General features: G+C 34.8%; 2 protein-coding genes and 1 non-coding gene across 4 annotated transcripts; 1 reads left to right on the top strand and 2 right to left on the bottom strand.

Moving 5' to 3' along the window:
• Positions 1-3,025: 3,025 nt before the first annotated feature.
• On the bottom strand, positions 3,026-6,757 carry LOC112024124 (UDP-glucuronate:xylan alpha-glucuronosyltransferase 2-like). Of its 2 annotated transcripts, none has more exons than XM_065782752.1 (3): positions 6,377-6,757; positions 5,418-6,048; positions 3,026-4,132 (listed from the first exon to the last, which is right to left on the bottom strand). In XM_065782752.1, the coding sequence occupies exons 1-3, from the start codon at positions 6,563-6,565 to the stop codon at positions 3,189-3,191; spliced, it is 1,764 nt and encodes a 587-aa protein (XP_065638824.1). In that variant the 5' UTR covers positions 6,566-6,757; the 3' UTR covers positions 3,026-3,188. The 2 variants fall into 2 exon arrangements, with proteins under 2 accessions (XP_065638824.1, XP_065638825.1); XM_065782753.1 differs by having other exon boundaries at positions 6,372-6,487.
• Positions 5,175-5,247, top strand: TRNAR-CCU (transfer RNA arginine (anticodon CCU)). The gene has a single exon. It is a non-coding gene; the product is annotated as a tRNA-Arg (tRNA).
• A 1,212-nt stretch (positions 6,758-7,969) lies between the features above and the next one.
• On the bottom strand, positions 7,970-12,267 carry LOC136071445 (protein TIC 22, chloroplastic-like). The gene is made up of 9 exons (XM_065782754.1): positions 11,726-12,267; positions 11,545-11,607; positions 11,388-11,462; positions 10,712-10,762; positions 10,080-10,139; positions 9,905-9,976; positions 8,687-8,722; positions 8,429-8,592; positions 7,970-8,332 (listed from the first exon to the last, which is right to left on the bottom strand). The coding sequence occupies exons 1-8, from the start codon at positions 12,131-12,133 to the stop codon at positions 8,497-8,499; spliced, it is 861 nt and encodes a 286-aa protein (XP_065638826.1). The 5' UTR covers positions 12,134-12,267; the 3' UTR covers positions 7,970-8,332; positions 8,429-8,496.
• Positions 12,268-12,696: the final 429 nt, after the last annotated feature.

Genomic DNA, 12,696 nt, shown 5'->3' with positions numbered 1-12,696 from the left:
TCAAGGTTTTGGTTAAAATAATTGACATTTTGTGGACTACTTAACTTTGACACAAAACACAGATATAGTACTAATTCATGAATCACTCTGCTTTCTCGCTCAATGGATATTTACTTCCATTTTGATTTAGACACCGCATTTGAATTTCATAATTCCAACCTATAGAAATTGATGTTTAGATTCAGAATCCATTCTTTTTATCACAATATACTAGGTTGTCAACGGAGCCATTCTCAAGAAATTGATAGCCATAAATGGAAATTAAGTGTGGCCATTTATGTAAATGACTTGATCATATCCAAACTGCATCAAATGTTTATGCTTTTTTTACATCAAGTGAGAGAGTAATGAAAATACTTTATCATATCATTTTCTTCTGGACCATGCATGAACATCAGATATAAATTAGGGTATTTAGTAGGTGTACCTAAGTGGGTTTGCTCAACTAATCCTTTCACAGTTTCCACAATAATCTCTAATCCTTGCCTTGTATCCAATCATTTTCTTGGTTCACTGCTCTTTAGGCCCTCTATTATGAATTTATGATAGAGACCAACAATCCGACTACTAATTAACCCGGAGAAATTCGTTATTAGAAAATTTTGTTTTGGCCCTCTTTGTTTTTTATCTTGGGGTTGAGGTTTTTCATTTTTCTTTACTTGAAATTTACCTTGATTCTTGTCTTGTTTAAAAGATTAGCCCATGATACGCCAAAATTTTGATATGGGTGCATGGTTTGATACTGAATCGGTGTTGCTTTGTTTTGAAAGAGGACAAAATTTTGTTTTTCTTTTTACGAAGTTTAGTGAAGTTATTCCTGAATTGGTGTTTGATTTTTGGCAAATTTCTTGCTATATTGTTTGAAATTTGTTGGAGAGCTAAGCTCTGTATCCATATACCCATGTCTTGGTTGAAATTTTCATATGGGTTTTTCTATAATTGGTGGTTGGAGTTGCCTTTGAACACTCCGTCAGCATTACTTCGTCTCCAGGTTGGGGTCGTGGTTTGGGTTGCTGATTTAGGCTGCCAGACAAGGCAGTGGCGTTGGGGTTTCAGGCTACTTTCAGCCTTTCAAATTTTGGAATTTTTGGGACTGGATTGAGGATTAGATTGGGTTAGGGGTGTGAGGGGCAAATTTGTCTCACCAATTTTTTTTTAACCCATGCGAGCCAATTATTGTGCGTCATGTGTTTATAATTTTAAAAATAAATTAGTTTGGTCCAAGTTGAATACCATGTCAGTACTCCGTTAAGCCACGTAGGACATAAACTAATTAACTTAAACAAAAGGATGAAAAGTAAAATATTTTGCAAAGTTTAGAGGCGAAAAAAAAACTTTTAAAAGTTTAGGGACGAAAACAAACTTTTATGAAAGTTCAGGGATGAAAATAATATTTTATCCTAAAATAATTGACTTTTTGTGGACTCCTTATCATTGACACAAAACACAGATATATGACTAATTCATGAATTACTTTGCTTTCTCGCTCAATGGATATTTACTTCAATTTTGATTTAGACACCGCATTTGAATTTCATAATTCCAACCTATTGAAATTGATGGTTAGATTTAGAATCCATTCTTTTTATCACAATATACTAGGTTGTCAATGGAGCCATTCTCAAGAAATTGATAGCCATAAATGGAAATTAAGTGTGGTCATTTATGTAAACTAGTTTGTAACCCCATGCATATGTATGGATACACTTAAAGATATACAATAAAATGCATAATATAATTCATATATATAATTTAAATATTATTGATAATCATTTTTATATTTTGTTAACTCTTTAAAAAAATTTGTAAGGATATTATTAGGTATCAAATGTAAATTGTCTATTTTTTTTTAAATTATTGCGAAACACTTTTTTTTTTTTTTTATGATTAATTTATTCTACACTCTTTGGTTTTGTACTTAATAACTCACTTGGATGAATGTTATGGTGTGGTCCACATTTTATTCTAAAATTAAGAAATAAAACTTTTTAAGAATAAATAATTTAGGACACATGATGCAAAATTGGAACTTTAATTTGGAATTCTAATTTAAGTTTCTCTCACCTTCACTTATTATTATATATATAGATGACTTGATCTTACCCAAATTGCATCAAATGTTTATCTTTTTTCTTACAACAAGTGAGAGTAAGAATTTAAAATCAAGTTTTCTCGATGAGAGAGATCGGATGGGATGGCATGTCATTGAGTTGCAAGGATTTTGGTATATCCGCGTCAAATCAAATGTTAAAATTTGAATTGTATAGTTACTTAAATTTTTGGCAAGAATGAAAATATTTGAGCTATTTGACACGACTCACAAACACGACACATTTTTTTAAAGCGAATTAGTGTGTAGTATAAAATTCTTGTATCAAAACATGTTGTCCCATTTTGATATGATTAATAAGCGGATTAATTCCATATTAGCTTATTTAACTTGTAATCAATCCAAAATGACTTGATCCACATGAATAAATATCATTTTTGTCAAACATGAATTTGAATTTTATACATAAAGCTAAATAATTAAAAACTTTTGATAGTTATATTAACAAATCATTTATTTTATGATTTTTTTAATGGATTGAAATAGGTTGTCTATGTGTTAACCCATATGTGTTTATTGAACAAATTGAAATGATTCGTACTTATTACAAACTCAACAAAATAATGATATTAAGTTGGTTATGTGGGTCCATGATGGGTATTCTAATGTATACTTATCTCAACACGACATAGCCACTAGCGTGAAACCGTGAAGACACAAGAATTTATTTTAATTACAAAATGGCATTGTCTTCCAAAAGTTGTGGAAAATTGAGCATTTTTTAATTGTATGCCTCATTTTGCACGAGTATAAAATACAAAGTACTGGATTTTTTTTTCCCTAAAAATCCCAAATTTATGACATAAGATGACTAATATTGCACCTAGCTTAAGACATGAACCTTGGGGCTAGGAATATTTCTAGAACAAAAGTTAAAGAAAATAGAGAGAGAGAGAGAGAGAGAGAGAGAGAGAGTATAAAATGCCATATATCCCCGCAAAAATAAATATAACGACTAAGAACTCCCAATGTCTCGTATGCATTCTCTCGTGACAATCTATTCACACATAAATTAAGTGAAACAAAAAAGGAAAATCAAATAAAAAAAATAAAAATGAGAGAGAATTATTACAAAATTCTATGTAACCAAATGCTTCCGTCTAGGATCTGTAATTTTAATCCCCCAATGCTTATCAGCCAAACCCATCTTTCTAGCTTTCATTCTATCCCAATCCAACTCAATCCTCCTTCGTTCCGTTAATCCACAAAACTTTTGCAACCCTTCATCCATATCATCGTGAAATTTCCACCACCTTTGGTGTGCCACATCGCTTGCATAAACACGTTGGTCCCCAATGTCCCAGTTACAATCATAGTCCCTGTAACAAAGCCATGGCTTCAACCCTAAATAATGTATAGAATAAACTTGTGGTGGGTCAGCTCCAAACAAATGGTTCTTCACGGTTGCTTCCAACGTTGTGTTAGCCCAAAAGTTCTTCAAGTAGTTCACTCTCCTCGGCAAACGATGCCACCACACGAAGACCTCGTTAAGGAAACCTTGGTCACCACCATTGTACGAAATTATGTCCCTTGTACGGTCTATGAAAACTCGAAACGTGCAATTCGAAGGCTCGATGACCATGATGCCGGAATTGAAGATCGAAACATCGTTCCCAGTGGCTGTCATTTGAGGAAAATGGAATAACAAGTCGAGGTTGCGTAGTACGAGGATGTCTGAATCGATGAATATGACTTTGTCATAGTCAGTGAGTTGCCAAAGTCGGAACTTGCTGTAGTTGTACTCATTGTACGTGCCATTTTCAGCTCTAGGGTTTCTGATACGTTCGATGATTCGAAGAGTCCACCCGGCAGCGACGAGGGCATTGCGTTTGGGTATAGAGATGGAGTTGTCTATGAGCATGAGTAGGTCACGCTTGGTTCCGGTTTTGATGAGGCTTTGGGCTAAGGTTATGGCACCACAAACGTAGGCTTCTGTGGAATGAAGAACTGTGGCATAGGCTTCTTTTTTTGGTGTTATTGTAGAGCTTTGGATCTTGGAGAGGTCATAGATTTCGTGGATACCTGTGAATTAATGATTTTTTTCATCGATTAAACATCAAAACAAGTAGTATTGTAGTTTTACAAATCGAATAAATATATTATGCTTCATTTTAATTTATGAAGTATAAAGTGAAATATAAAAAGGAGATACAAGACTATGATATATTATGTTTTATACATGGGTGTTTTTGATACATTACTCTAAGAATAATGTTATATGTTACTAAATGTACTTTATAATTTTTGTGAGAATTTTATAGTTAAAATTTGAGTATGAAAAAACACATTTATTATTGAGTATGGAATTTTTTTCACAATTATGTTTGTGTGAAGTAGCCATGTAGGTATGGAAATGATGCATTAAAAAATAATTAATAATTTTTATCTATAAAAAATAAATTAATAATGACTTGATTGACCAGTGTCTCTCTCTCTCTCTCTCTCCTTTTTTGTTTTTTGTTTTCTTTGGCCGAGTCAATTTGTCTAATGTTAATGATGAAAGATTCATGTCATCATTTATGGACATAATTTTATATCATCTAGAAGAAATGTTAATTCAAAAGTTATTTAGAGGATATGCTATTATGAACTATTTAGATCGGACTTCTTCATTAGGGGTAAAAAAATGTGACGGTGAATTTGAGGATAGGGAATTTGAAAAAAATTTCAGATTCCTTGATTTCTAAGCTATATTGAAAGAAAATGTCAGCAAAAGATGTCTCCCAATCTTAAAAGAGAATGTACATTTCATGAAAGCTACTTTTTCGGCATCTAAAAGAAGTATGAAGGTTTCTTAGAAACACAGCTAAAGCACAACCAACCCAGCCAAAAAGATATCATCAAAGCAATCAACTAATTTTGTTTGTTCTTTAATTTGTCCACATCAATTTTTCGGCCAACCAACCGCAATTAATAGCTAATACCTACCCAAATCACATAAAAAATGAGACCAGAAAACCAAAAAAAGCATAGAGATGCTTTTGACTTCCGTTAATTTACAGCCAAATGACTCTGTTATTTCTTATATTCTTGTAGAATTGGTAGCGTACTCTTGCAAGAGAAAGCGCCTGTAGCTCAGTGGATAGAGCGTCTGTTTCCTAAGCAGAAGGTCATAGGTTCGACCCCTATCTGGCGCGAATTTTTTTATTTTTTATTTTTTTATTTTTATACCTCAAAGTTTTTGCATATGCTATGACTAATTTTATTGTGACATATATGATATATGTAATGCAGGTATAGAGCAAAAGAAACTTGGAAAACCATAATTGAAACAAACTCAAACAAGGACTTGAAGCCTTTTACGTACCTTGTCCCCAAAGGGGTAAAGCCAATTTGCAAGACCCAATAGGCAATGAAACTTTCTGCTCCAACCTCCCCATCTCTGGCTCAAAAAACCACCAATCACCTTCTTGTTTTACCAAATCCTCACATCTAAACAGCTCCATCATTGGCCTACACTTGCTCAATAGCCCAACCTTTGTCCTACTATACCAATCCTTCTTTCCTTTCTTTACAGCCAAATTTGCCACAATAAGATGAACTTGGAGTCTGAACACCTCTCTTGCCCAACCCTCTTCTGGAAACTTGCATGGCAGTATAGCCACTATCATGTCCAAATTGTCATAGATTCTATAATCTGGCATTGGTATCTCGGGACATGTTGCCACATCTGTGTCTTCCTCTTCATCTATCCATTCAGGGAACAAGTCTTTCCATTCAAATAACTCTGAGACCCTTTCAAATTTGATTGGTATAGTTTCACTGTGTGTGCTCCATTTACTCACATCTCTGTCATCCATATTGACCATTCCAATCTTCATTCCTTTCCCCATTTTATTCAAGAAGTTTGGCATTTCTAGCTCACTCAGGTTTTCCTTGGGCTTTGGTGAATTGGCTTGAGTCTCCTCCAACACCACCTTCATTTTAAGAGTGTCCGCCTAAAAATTCAAGTTCAACCAAATGGGTCATCCAAAAAAAACAAAGAGTCTGAGAAAAGAAAGGAAAAAAAATCTCTAACAAAATGATAATGTATTATTACAAGGAATAAGATCCTCTTTGCTTCAAGTGAAATGAAGAGCATAAAGAGTGTTACATCATTTAAAATTTCAAATGAAACACAACTTTACTATCTCATGATGCCAATAGATGAGGCAGAAAAATTACAAAAAATAAAAATAAAAATAAAAATCATGTTTGCTTTCTCATGGTTTTAAAATGCAGATGAATGGGGGAAAGAGAAGAAAAACTTGTGCAGGCTCACCTTACCTTGTGATGGCACTCACGCAATGAACACCTAACAAGCGAGCCAGCATTCTCGAAATAGAGTGAAGAATTTGGCCGGAGAAGAAGAGCTGCGTAAACAACCAGAAATAAAGCAAGGAAGACCAAATTGATCTTAACCAAAGCCTTTGAAGGAGTGGCCTTCATAAGCTTTTGAAGACTAAGTCCTTCCATCAGTTTATTCAAATTCTTTCAACTCCTTCGAAGGGGACCCTGTTTATATATATATCTAAGTATTTGCTCCACTTTCACATTAAAAATGTAGGTGCTGATTATTATTATTATTATGATTAGGATTGAATGAAGAATTTGGAGGCAGTGGTTAGAGAGCTTAGAGAGTGATACTAGAGTAAATCTCAAATTAAGAAAGTCTAGACCATTTATAGAGCTCCATGTGTGTTCCTGTTAGTTTTCTTTACTTTAAGACAAAAAAAAGTTGGGAGTAATTGAGTAAAATATAACTTTGCACATTTTTATTTCTAGACAATCATTTGAAGTCCAATTCTACCCTCATAACCTTGCACCTTTCTCCCACACTACCTTCTACCAACCCCTATAATGTTTTATTTTTATATGTCAATATAAATTTTTTTTAAAAAAAAAATGTACTTGATCAATAATGTGTTTTTTTTTGGCTGAATGTTTCATCTATATTCTGCCTTTTTTTTTAATCCATTTTTTTATGAATCTAGGCAATTGTCAATCGATTAGTTTGAGGATAGAGCATAGGTAGAAAGGTGAAACTTTCTCGAGAAACTTTATGTGCGTATGCTAGGAATCTAGAAGGAAGAAGCTAAGCGACCCTCCAACAACTATTTGGTTGCCCCGTCAACTTCATACACGCAAGGAAATGTCGTTTTTATTCGTTAGGAAATTGTGTCTCTTCACCAATATCTTAATTTTCTAATCATTTCTTCCTTTTGCTGATCTTTATTCATTATTGATATGATTTTCATTTTAGGTTAGATTTCAATTCATTACATGAAACAACTCACCCAAAATGATTTCTAAATCATGTTTTGCACGAAATTTTGCCCAAGTTATGGTAAACTATCACAATGGTGTTCTTGGTGGTCAGCCTCGTGACATTGACGAACTAAAAAGTGAATGCATGTATGTATCCACAAGTACCATGCGGAAAAAAGTGCATCTTTTACGCTTTTTCTTCTATTTGGGCCTATAGTTAGTGAACAACCTGTGTAGTAAATTTCTGACATGAATGAGGGTTCAGGTAACACAGGGCCCATCCTAAGGAGTTAAATAATATTGATCCTTGATATCCCTCGAGTGAGAATTGACAATACTTGAAGTGGTCATCTCATTGCAAGCTGCCAAGCTCTCTGTTCAGCACCATAATAAGCAAATTGAGCATCTATGCTGCCATGTGACATGGAAATCTGGCTTCCTTAATATGAGCCATGTTCATTAAGCAAAACAGGGAACATCTTTTAAGCCACTTTGAGCAATCCGCTACTCTCACTTCCCGCCTCATTAGCATTAAAAGTATATTAGTTTGATGTATCACATGCTGGGCAGTTGCCAGATGCAAAAATATGTAAGTTTTGGCAACATGATAACTGATGTGAAAATACTATTCCATTTAAAGGAAATGCAGCTTGGCACAGGGCAAGCCTGACTGGATATTTATGTCATTGTCAAACAGCAAAACCATTGTAATACTAGTCATTCGGTTCATTATTAAATATTAGCTAAGCCCTCTTACTCAATGTCTTCAATGACATAAGGGTCACCACACAACACAGTAGTCATGTTCGATGGCCATCCATTCCAATATGACAAAACTGTACACATAGACTACAACCAGTTCCATAATTTGAGTGTAAGCATTGTGATTTCCCTGACCTCCTTTACTGGATCTCATGTTAGCTGTTCCATTCTCATAATTTTTTGAATGGATACCCACTTTGTAGCTTTGATCTCCTACAAACCATTATCCGCATGTCAAGGAACTTAATTTGTTAACTTGAAATACACACATGCCAAACAGAGGGGTTACTGATAGACATAATGGCTGACCTGCTTTATTATGAACCTGAAAACTTGCAATGTGTTCACAAATGGTCAGTTGAAGTCACACATCACATTCATCTCGCTTTAAGCACTTCTTGAATGTGTTGAGAGTGGCTCTTGCCAGGTGGAATAAAAATCAGATCTTCCCAACCCAAGTTCTTTTCACTCACCTGCATCAGTCGGGCACCAATTCAGTATTACTATTTAATTCTAGTTTTTTCTAAAAAAGTAAGCATTCAATTTCCATAGGAAATGTCTTGTTACCTCCATTTTTCTCAAAACATCTTCCAAGCTACCAACCTGTTGAGGTCATTTTAATCAAGTAAATAGAATACAATAATGTAAAAGAATAAGTACCAAAAATCAACATTGCATTGTTGGTGGAAATGTGAGTAGTAAATCACAAAATATGAATTATATACTGTGTAGAAATATGAGCTAAAGGCACTATTGCCTTGTTGCAATTGCTGAAATATACAGCAGGGAAATAGTTTTTATTTTAATTTTTTGATAAGTAAATAATTTTTATTTATTTCCCCCAATGCAATTTCTCCTTTTATCCATTTTCTCTCTTTGGTATAGGAGAGCTTGATTTTTAATCTATAAACTTATGTTGCATCCCATATCCATTATTATTTATTTATTTATTTTTGATAATGTAAGGAACCTTTATAAAGTAGAGACTAATAAGAGCTTCAAGCAAATAACTTCTCCAATAACTGTGGATTTCATGTAGAAAATTTGAACATTTATTTGGTTTTACCCTGAATATTAAAATCTTAACAGAGTCAGAGGATCAAACTGTAAAACTTGCCCTTTATGTCAGTGATCTATTATCATATGATCATCCTGATATCAATACCCCAACTTTGTAAAAGACATTCCCAAAATGCTCCAGGCCCCAAAATCAATGCGGAATTCATAAAACTTCATTAAGTTGAAAATGAACATTAATATTTGTAAATACTTGGTGAGTTACTGAGTTATAAACTAGCAAACAATAATTTATTGTCCAATATTTCATGAAATCTGGGCCAAAGATTTGCAAATAATTGGAAACCTTAACCTACTTTTTGCACAAATCACCAGTTGGAATAAAGGCAACTTTCAAATCAAAGCCAGCAAGTTATTCCTGTGACCTGTCACCAACTATAAATTGGATTCTTGCACAACACAATTATTGGAACAAAACCAATTCAGGACAAATGAAAACAGCCATGTCTGTTGGTACCCAAAACAGAGTAAAAGAATGAAGTGTGATTATGTTGGTAAACTCGGAAAAGGTGCTAAAATTGGAGCATGTTACAACTTACAAAGACAGAAAAATGAAGGATGACTTGGAATACATTGAAATTTTCTTTTAAGTTTCAGAAAGGTATTTCACATTATTATTTCATATGTTTTCAGGAAAAAAACATTCCCATTAACGCCATAAATAGTTCTATAGGAGAAGAGAGGCAAAAGAAAGGTGGGATGTCATACCATAATATGTTGGGAAAGTGCTGCTCCTCTTGATGCCCTAGAGACCTTTGACAGTTCTTTTTCTATATCCTCCTGTATACAAACAAACGAAGGACAGCTACTTGTAAATCATGTACTCATATCTGCATCTTACAACACAACAGCATAACCAAGGAGCTCAATGGGCCCAACCAACCTTTGTAAAATACACAGGGCAGTAACGCTTGTTTTTCTTCTTCACAACCAGAAGGTCTGACTGTAGACACAGGCAGATAATTAGAAAAAACTGAGGAAGAACAACTAAGACCCAAAATTTTCTCCCACCAACACACTCATGCAAGAAAATTTGGTCACTTAAATGATCCCTAGCACTAGTGCAAAGGCTGAGAACAGCCATGCTACAGTTTTAGTGTTCTACTGATTTGGCATGTGTAGGTTCCATTTAGTAAGGTAGTCTCCAGAGTATAGAAATTTTATATGTAGTCAATAATTTTGTATATGATAGACATTGTTAATGTAATAATACTAAAAAACATCCATCTTACTTGTTTAACTATAGATGAATCTATTTGAAAATATGGAAGGCAAGGCTGAGACAAAAAACCAACCAGCACTCAGAACAAAAATGTTATTTAAATCTTGATTTCTTCTTCTTATTTTCTCCTTCATTTCAGTTCCTTTCTCTCCAAAGTATTTCATTTGAGTAGTGGACACAAATATGAAAGCCATTCATATGATGCATAAAAGAGCCGGTGTTACTTAAGCACTCATTCTAATGTATTTCTGCTTTTACAATTGGGCATTAGATTCCAAAGTAGATTAACAAACCTGAAAAACAGGAACTCCATCAAACCCGCTCCTCCCATCAGCAGATTTGATCTATTATATATGACACATAATTGCGAGTCAATCTTAAAGGTTAGCTGAATATAATTATACAATAATGGCATACAATTATACAGCGCATTCATAAAAAGAAATTATGATTTCTCTCACAACATCCTTCTATATGGTTTTTGACTCCTACATTTTTTTTTTTTGGTTGGTATTGACACCCCACTTTTTAATTCATTTAGTTTATAGTTGGTAATTATGCATGCACCCAGTGCGTCTTGAACCCACAAACTCACCCTTCACCTTGCTGTTATTAACGCATGAGGTGAATTATCATTTTTTTTTTGGGGGTCATTTTGCCCGTTAAATCTTCACATTCTTGTAAAGTTGGCACTTCCATCCATTGCTGTCTATGTAGATGCTGAAAAATCTAGTAAAACGATGTTGCATCACATATTGCGATTCTTACAATTCTGTAGACAACAATGGACAGTTCACCCAAAACTTAAGATGGTGTAATTTCGATTTTTTAAAATGGACTTATAAACTTATTTATTCCTTTTTACATGTTGCACTTGAACTACATTCAATTTCTTCTCAATCAAAAAACAAGTTGCTGATATGCCTCAAACTTCTAAACATAATAGACCCAATAGAGAAAAAAACTAACCTCTAGTGCATTCTTTATTTGAACTGGATCAGGCAAAAACCGAAATGCAATTCCTTCAACCTTTAACAAATACACCTATAACTTGTAGAAAAAGAAATTTGAGTTACATTACAGAATAGAATTGAACAATGAATCAAACTCCAAAGGAATACACTACCTGGTCAAGTGTAATTGGAACCACCTTTGCCTCACTGCGTAATTGTCTCTTTCGCGTCCTAACCTGAAAATTCACCACCGTAAAGTAAAATAACACACAAATTTCCAATTTTATTTTCTCGGGAAACAAACAGAAGAAAGAGAGAGAGAGAGAGAGGGAGAGAGAGAGAAAATTACTGAACTTGAGCAAGGAAGGCCTCGGCGTCTTCCTGGCGAAAGCAAAGCAAGCCAATGGACTTAACGCCATTAGGATCGGAGATGAGCACGAACTCATTGTTCGAATTGCTGACCGTGTACACCGCCGTGCCGGCTAGGGTTTTGGCCACGTGTTCGGAGCTCAATCCGGCGGCTACGGCTTGCTTCGGCTGCGAAATCGAAGCGAACGGAAGAGGCGGACGATGCGCCGGGCGGACACGCCTGTTTGGCGGTGGCCAGTGCGCGGCGGCTATGGTTCCGGCGAGTCTCTTGGTGTCGTCGAAGCGAGCGGCGATGTCGGCGCCGAGGCGGAGGCAGTGTTGGTGGATGAAGGTGGAGAGTGAGAGAAGCGGGTTTGTGGGCCCTACAAAGGGTTCGGGTTTTTGGGGCTCCATGTGGATATTGGATTTGGCTCCGAAAGAGAAACGGAACAGTAATGAGTGAGTTGAGTGAGTGAGCGAGTGAGAGTATTTTGGTTGGTGTTTGTTTGTGTTTGATAACAAAAAATTTGAGCGCGTTAGAGAATGGAAGGATTACAGGACCCTTTTTACATTGGGCCTAATATAAGTCTTCGGAAGCCCAAATTGAGTCACTCTATTTATTAGTCTGCATCTAACTTCATTAAAGTATGGATAAATTGAATTCTATAGTTTCATTAGTTTCAAATTGATCCTAAAATTCTAAAATTTATTAGTTTGCAACTCTCTTTTCTTTCTCTTTCTAAGTTTATCCTCAATATCTTGCTAGATTCAAAATTAGTAAGTGGGGTCTGTGTGATCATTATTGAATGTTAACGAGGATATTCAATATGCAACTTTTGACAGCGAGTAGCACTAGTAGCTAGGGAATTTATATCTATCTATAATCTATAATCTATATATGAATAGATAATTTATAATATATAGTCTGTTGTGCAATCGGGCTACCGCTGGCAGGTAGGAGACAGCAAGTTCATTGG

This window comes from Quercus suber, unplaced genomic scaffold (genome assembly GCF_002906115.3).
Source record: "Quercus suber isolate HL8 unplaced genomic scaffold, Cork oak 2.0 scaffold_313, whole genome shotgun sequence".
NCBI classification, from domain to species: Eukaryota; Viridiplantae; Streptophyta; class Magnoliopsida; order Fagales; family Fagaceae; genus Quercus; species Quercus suber.
This window is presented reverse-complemented; position numbering and strand designations above follow the sequence as displayed.

What these genes read in the sequence shown, in the direction of transcription:
- LOC112024124 (XM_065782752.1), bottom strand. Translation starts at nt 6,565, where the DNA reads ATGGAAGGACTTAGTCTTCAAAAGCTTATGAAGGCCACTCCTTCAAAG. An exon ending in TGCGTGAGTGCCATCACAAG is followed by an intron (nt 6,049 to 6,376) that starts GTAAGGTGAGCC and finishes TTGAATTTTTAG; the next exon opens with GCGGACACTCTTAAAATGAA. An exon ending in TTTACCCCTTTGGGGACAAG is followed by an intron (nt 4,133 to 5,417) that starts GTACGTAAAAGG and finishes ATTAATTCACAG; the next exon opens with GTATCCACGAAATCTATGAC.
- LOC136071445 (XM_065782754.1), bottom strand. Translation starts at nt 12,133, where the DNA reads ATGGAGCCCCAAAAACCCGAACCCTTTGTAGGGCCCACAAACCCGCTT. An exon ending in GCCCTGTGTATTTTACAAAG is followed by an intron (nt 9,977 to 10,079) that starts GTTGGTTGGGCC and finishes GTTTGTATACAG; the next exon opens with GAGGATATAGAAAAAGAACT. An exon ending in ATGTTTTGAGAAAAATGGAG is followed by an intron (nt 8,593 to 8,686) that starts GTAACAAGACAT and finishes CGACTGATGCAG; the next exon opens with GTGAGTGAAAAGAACTTGGG.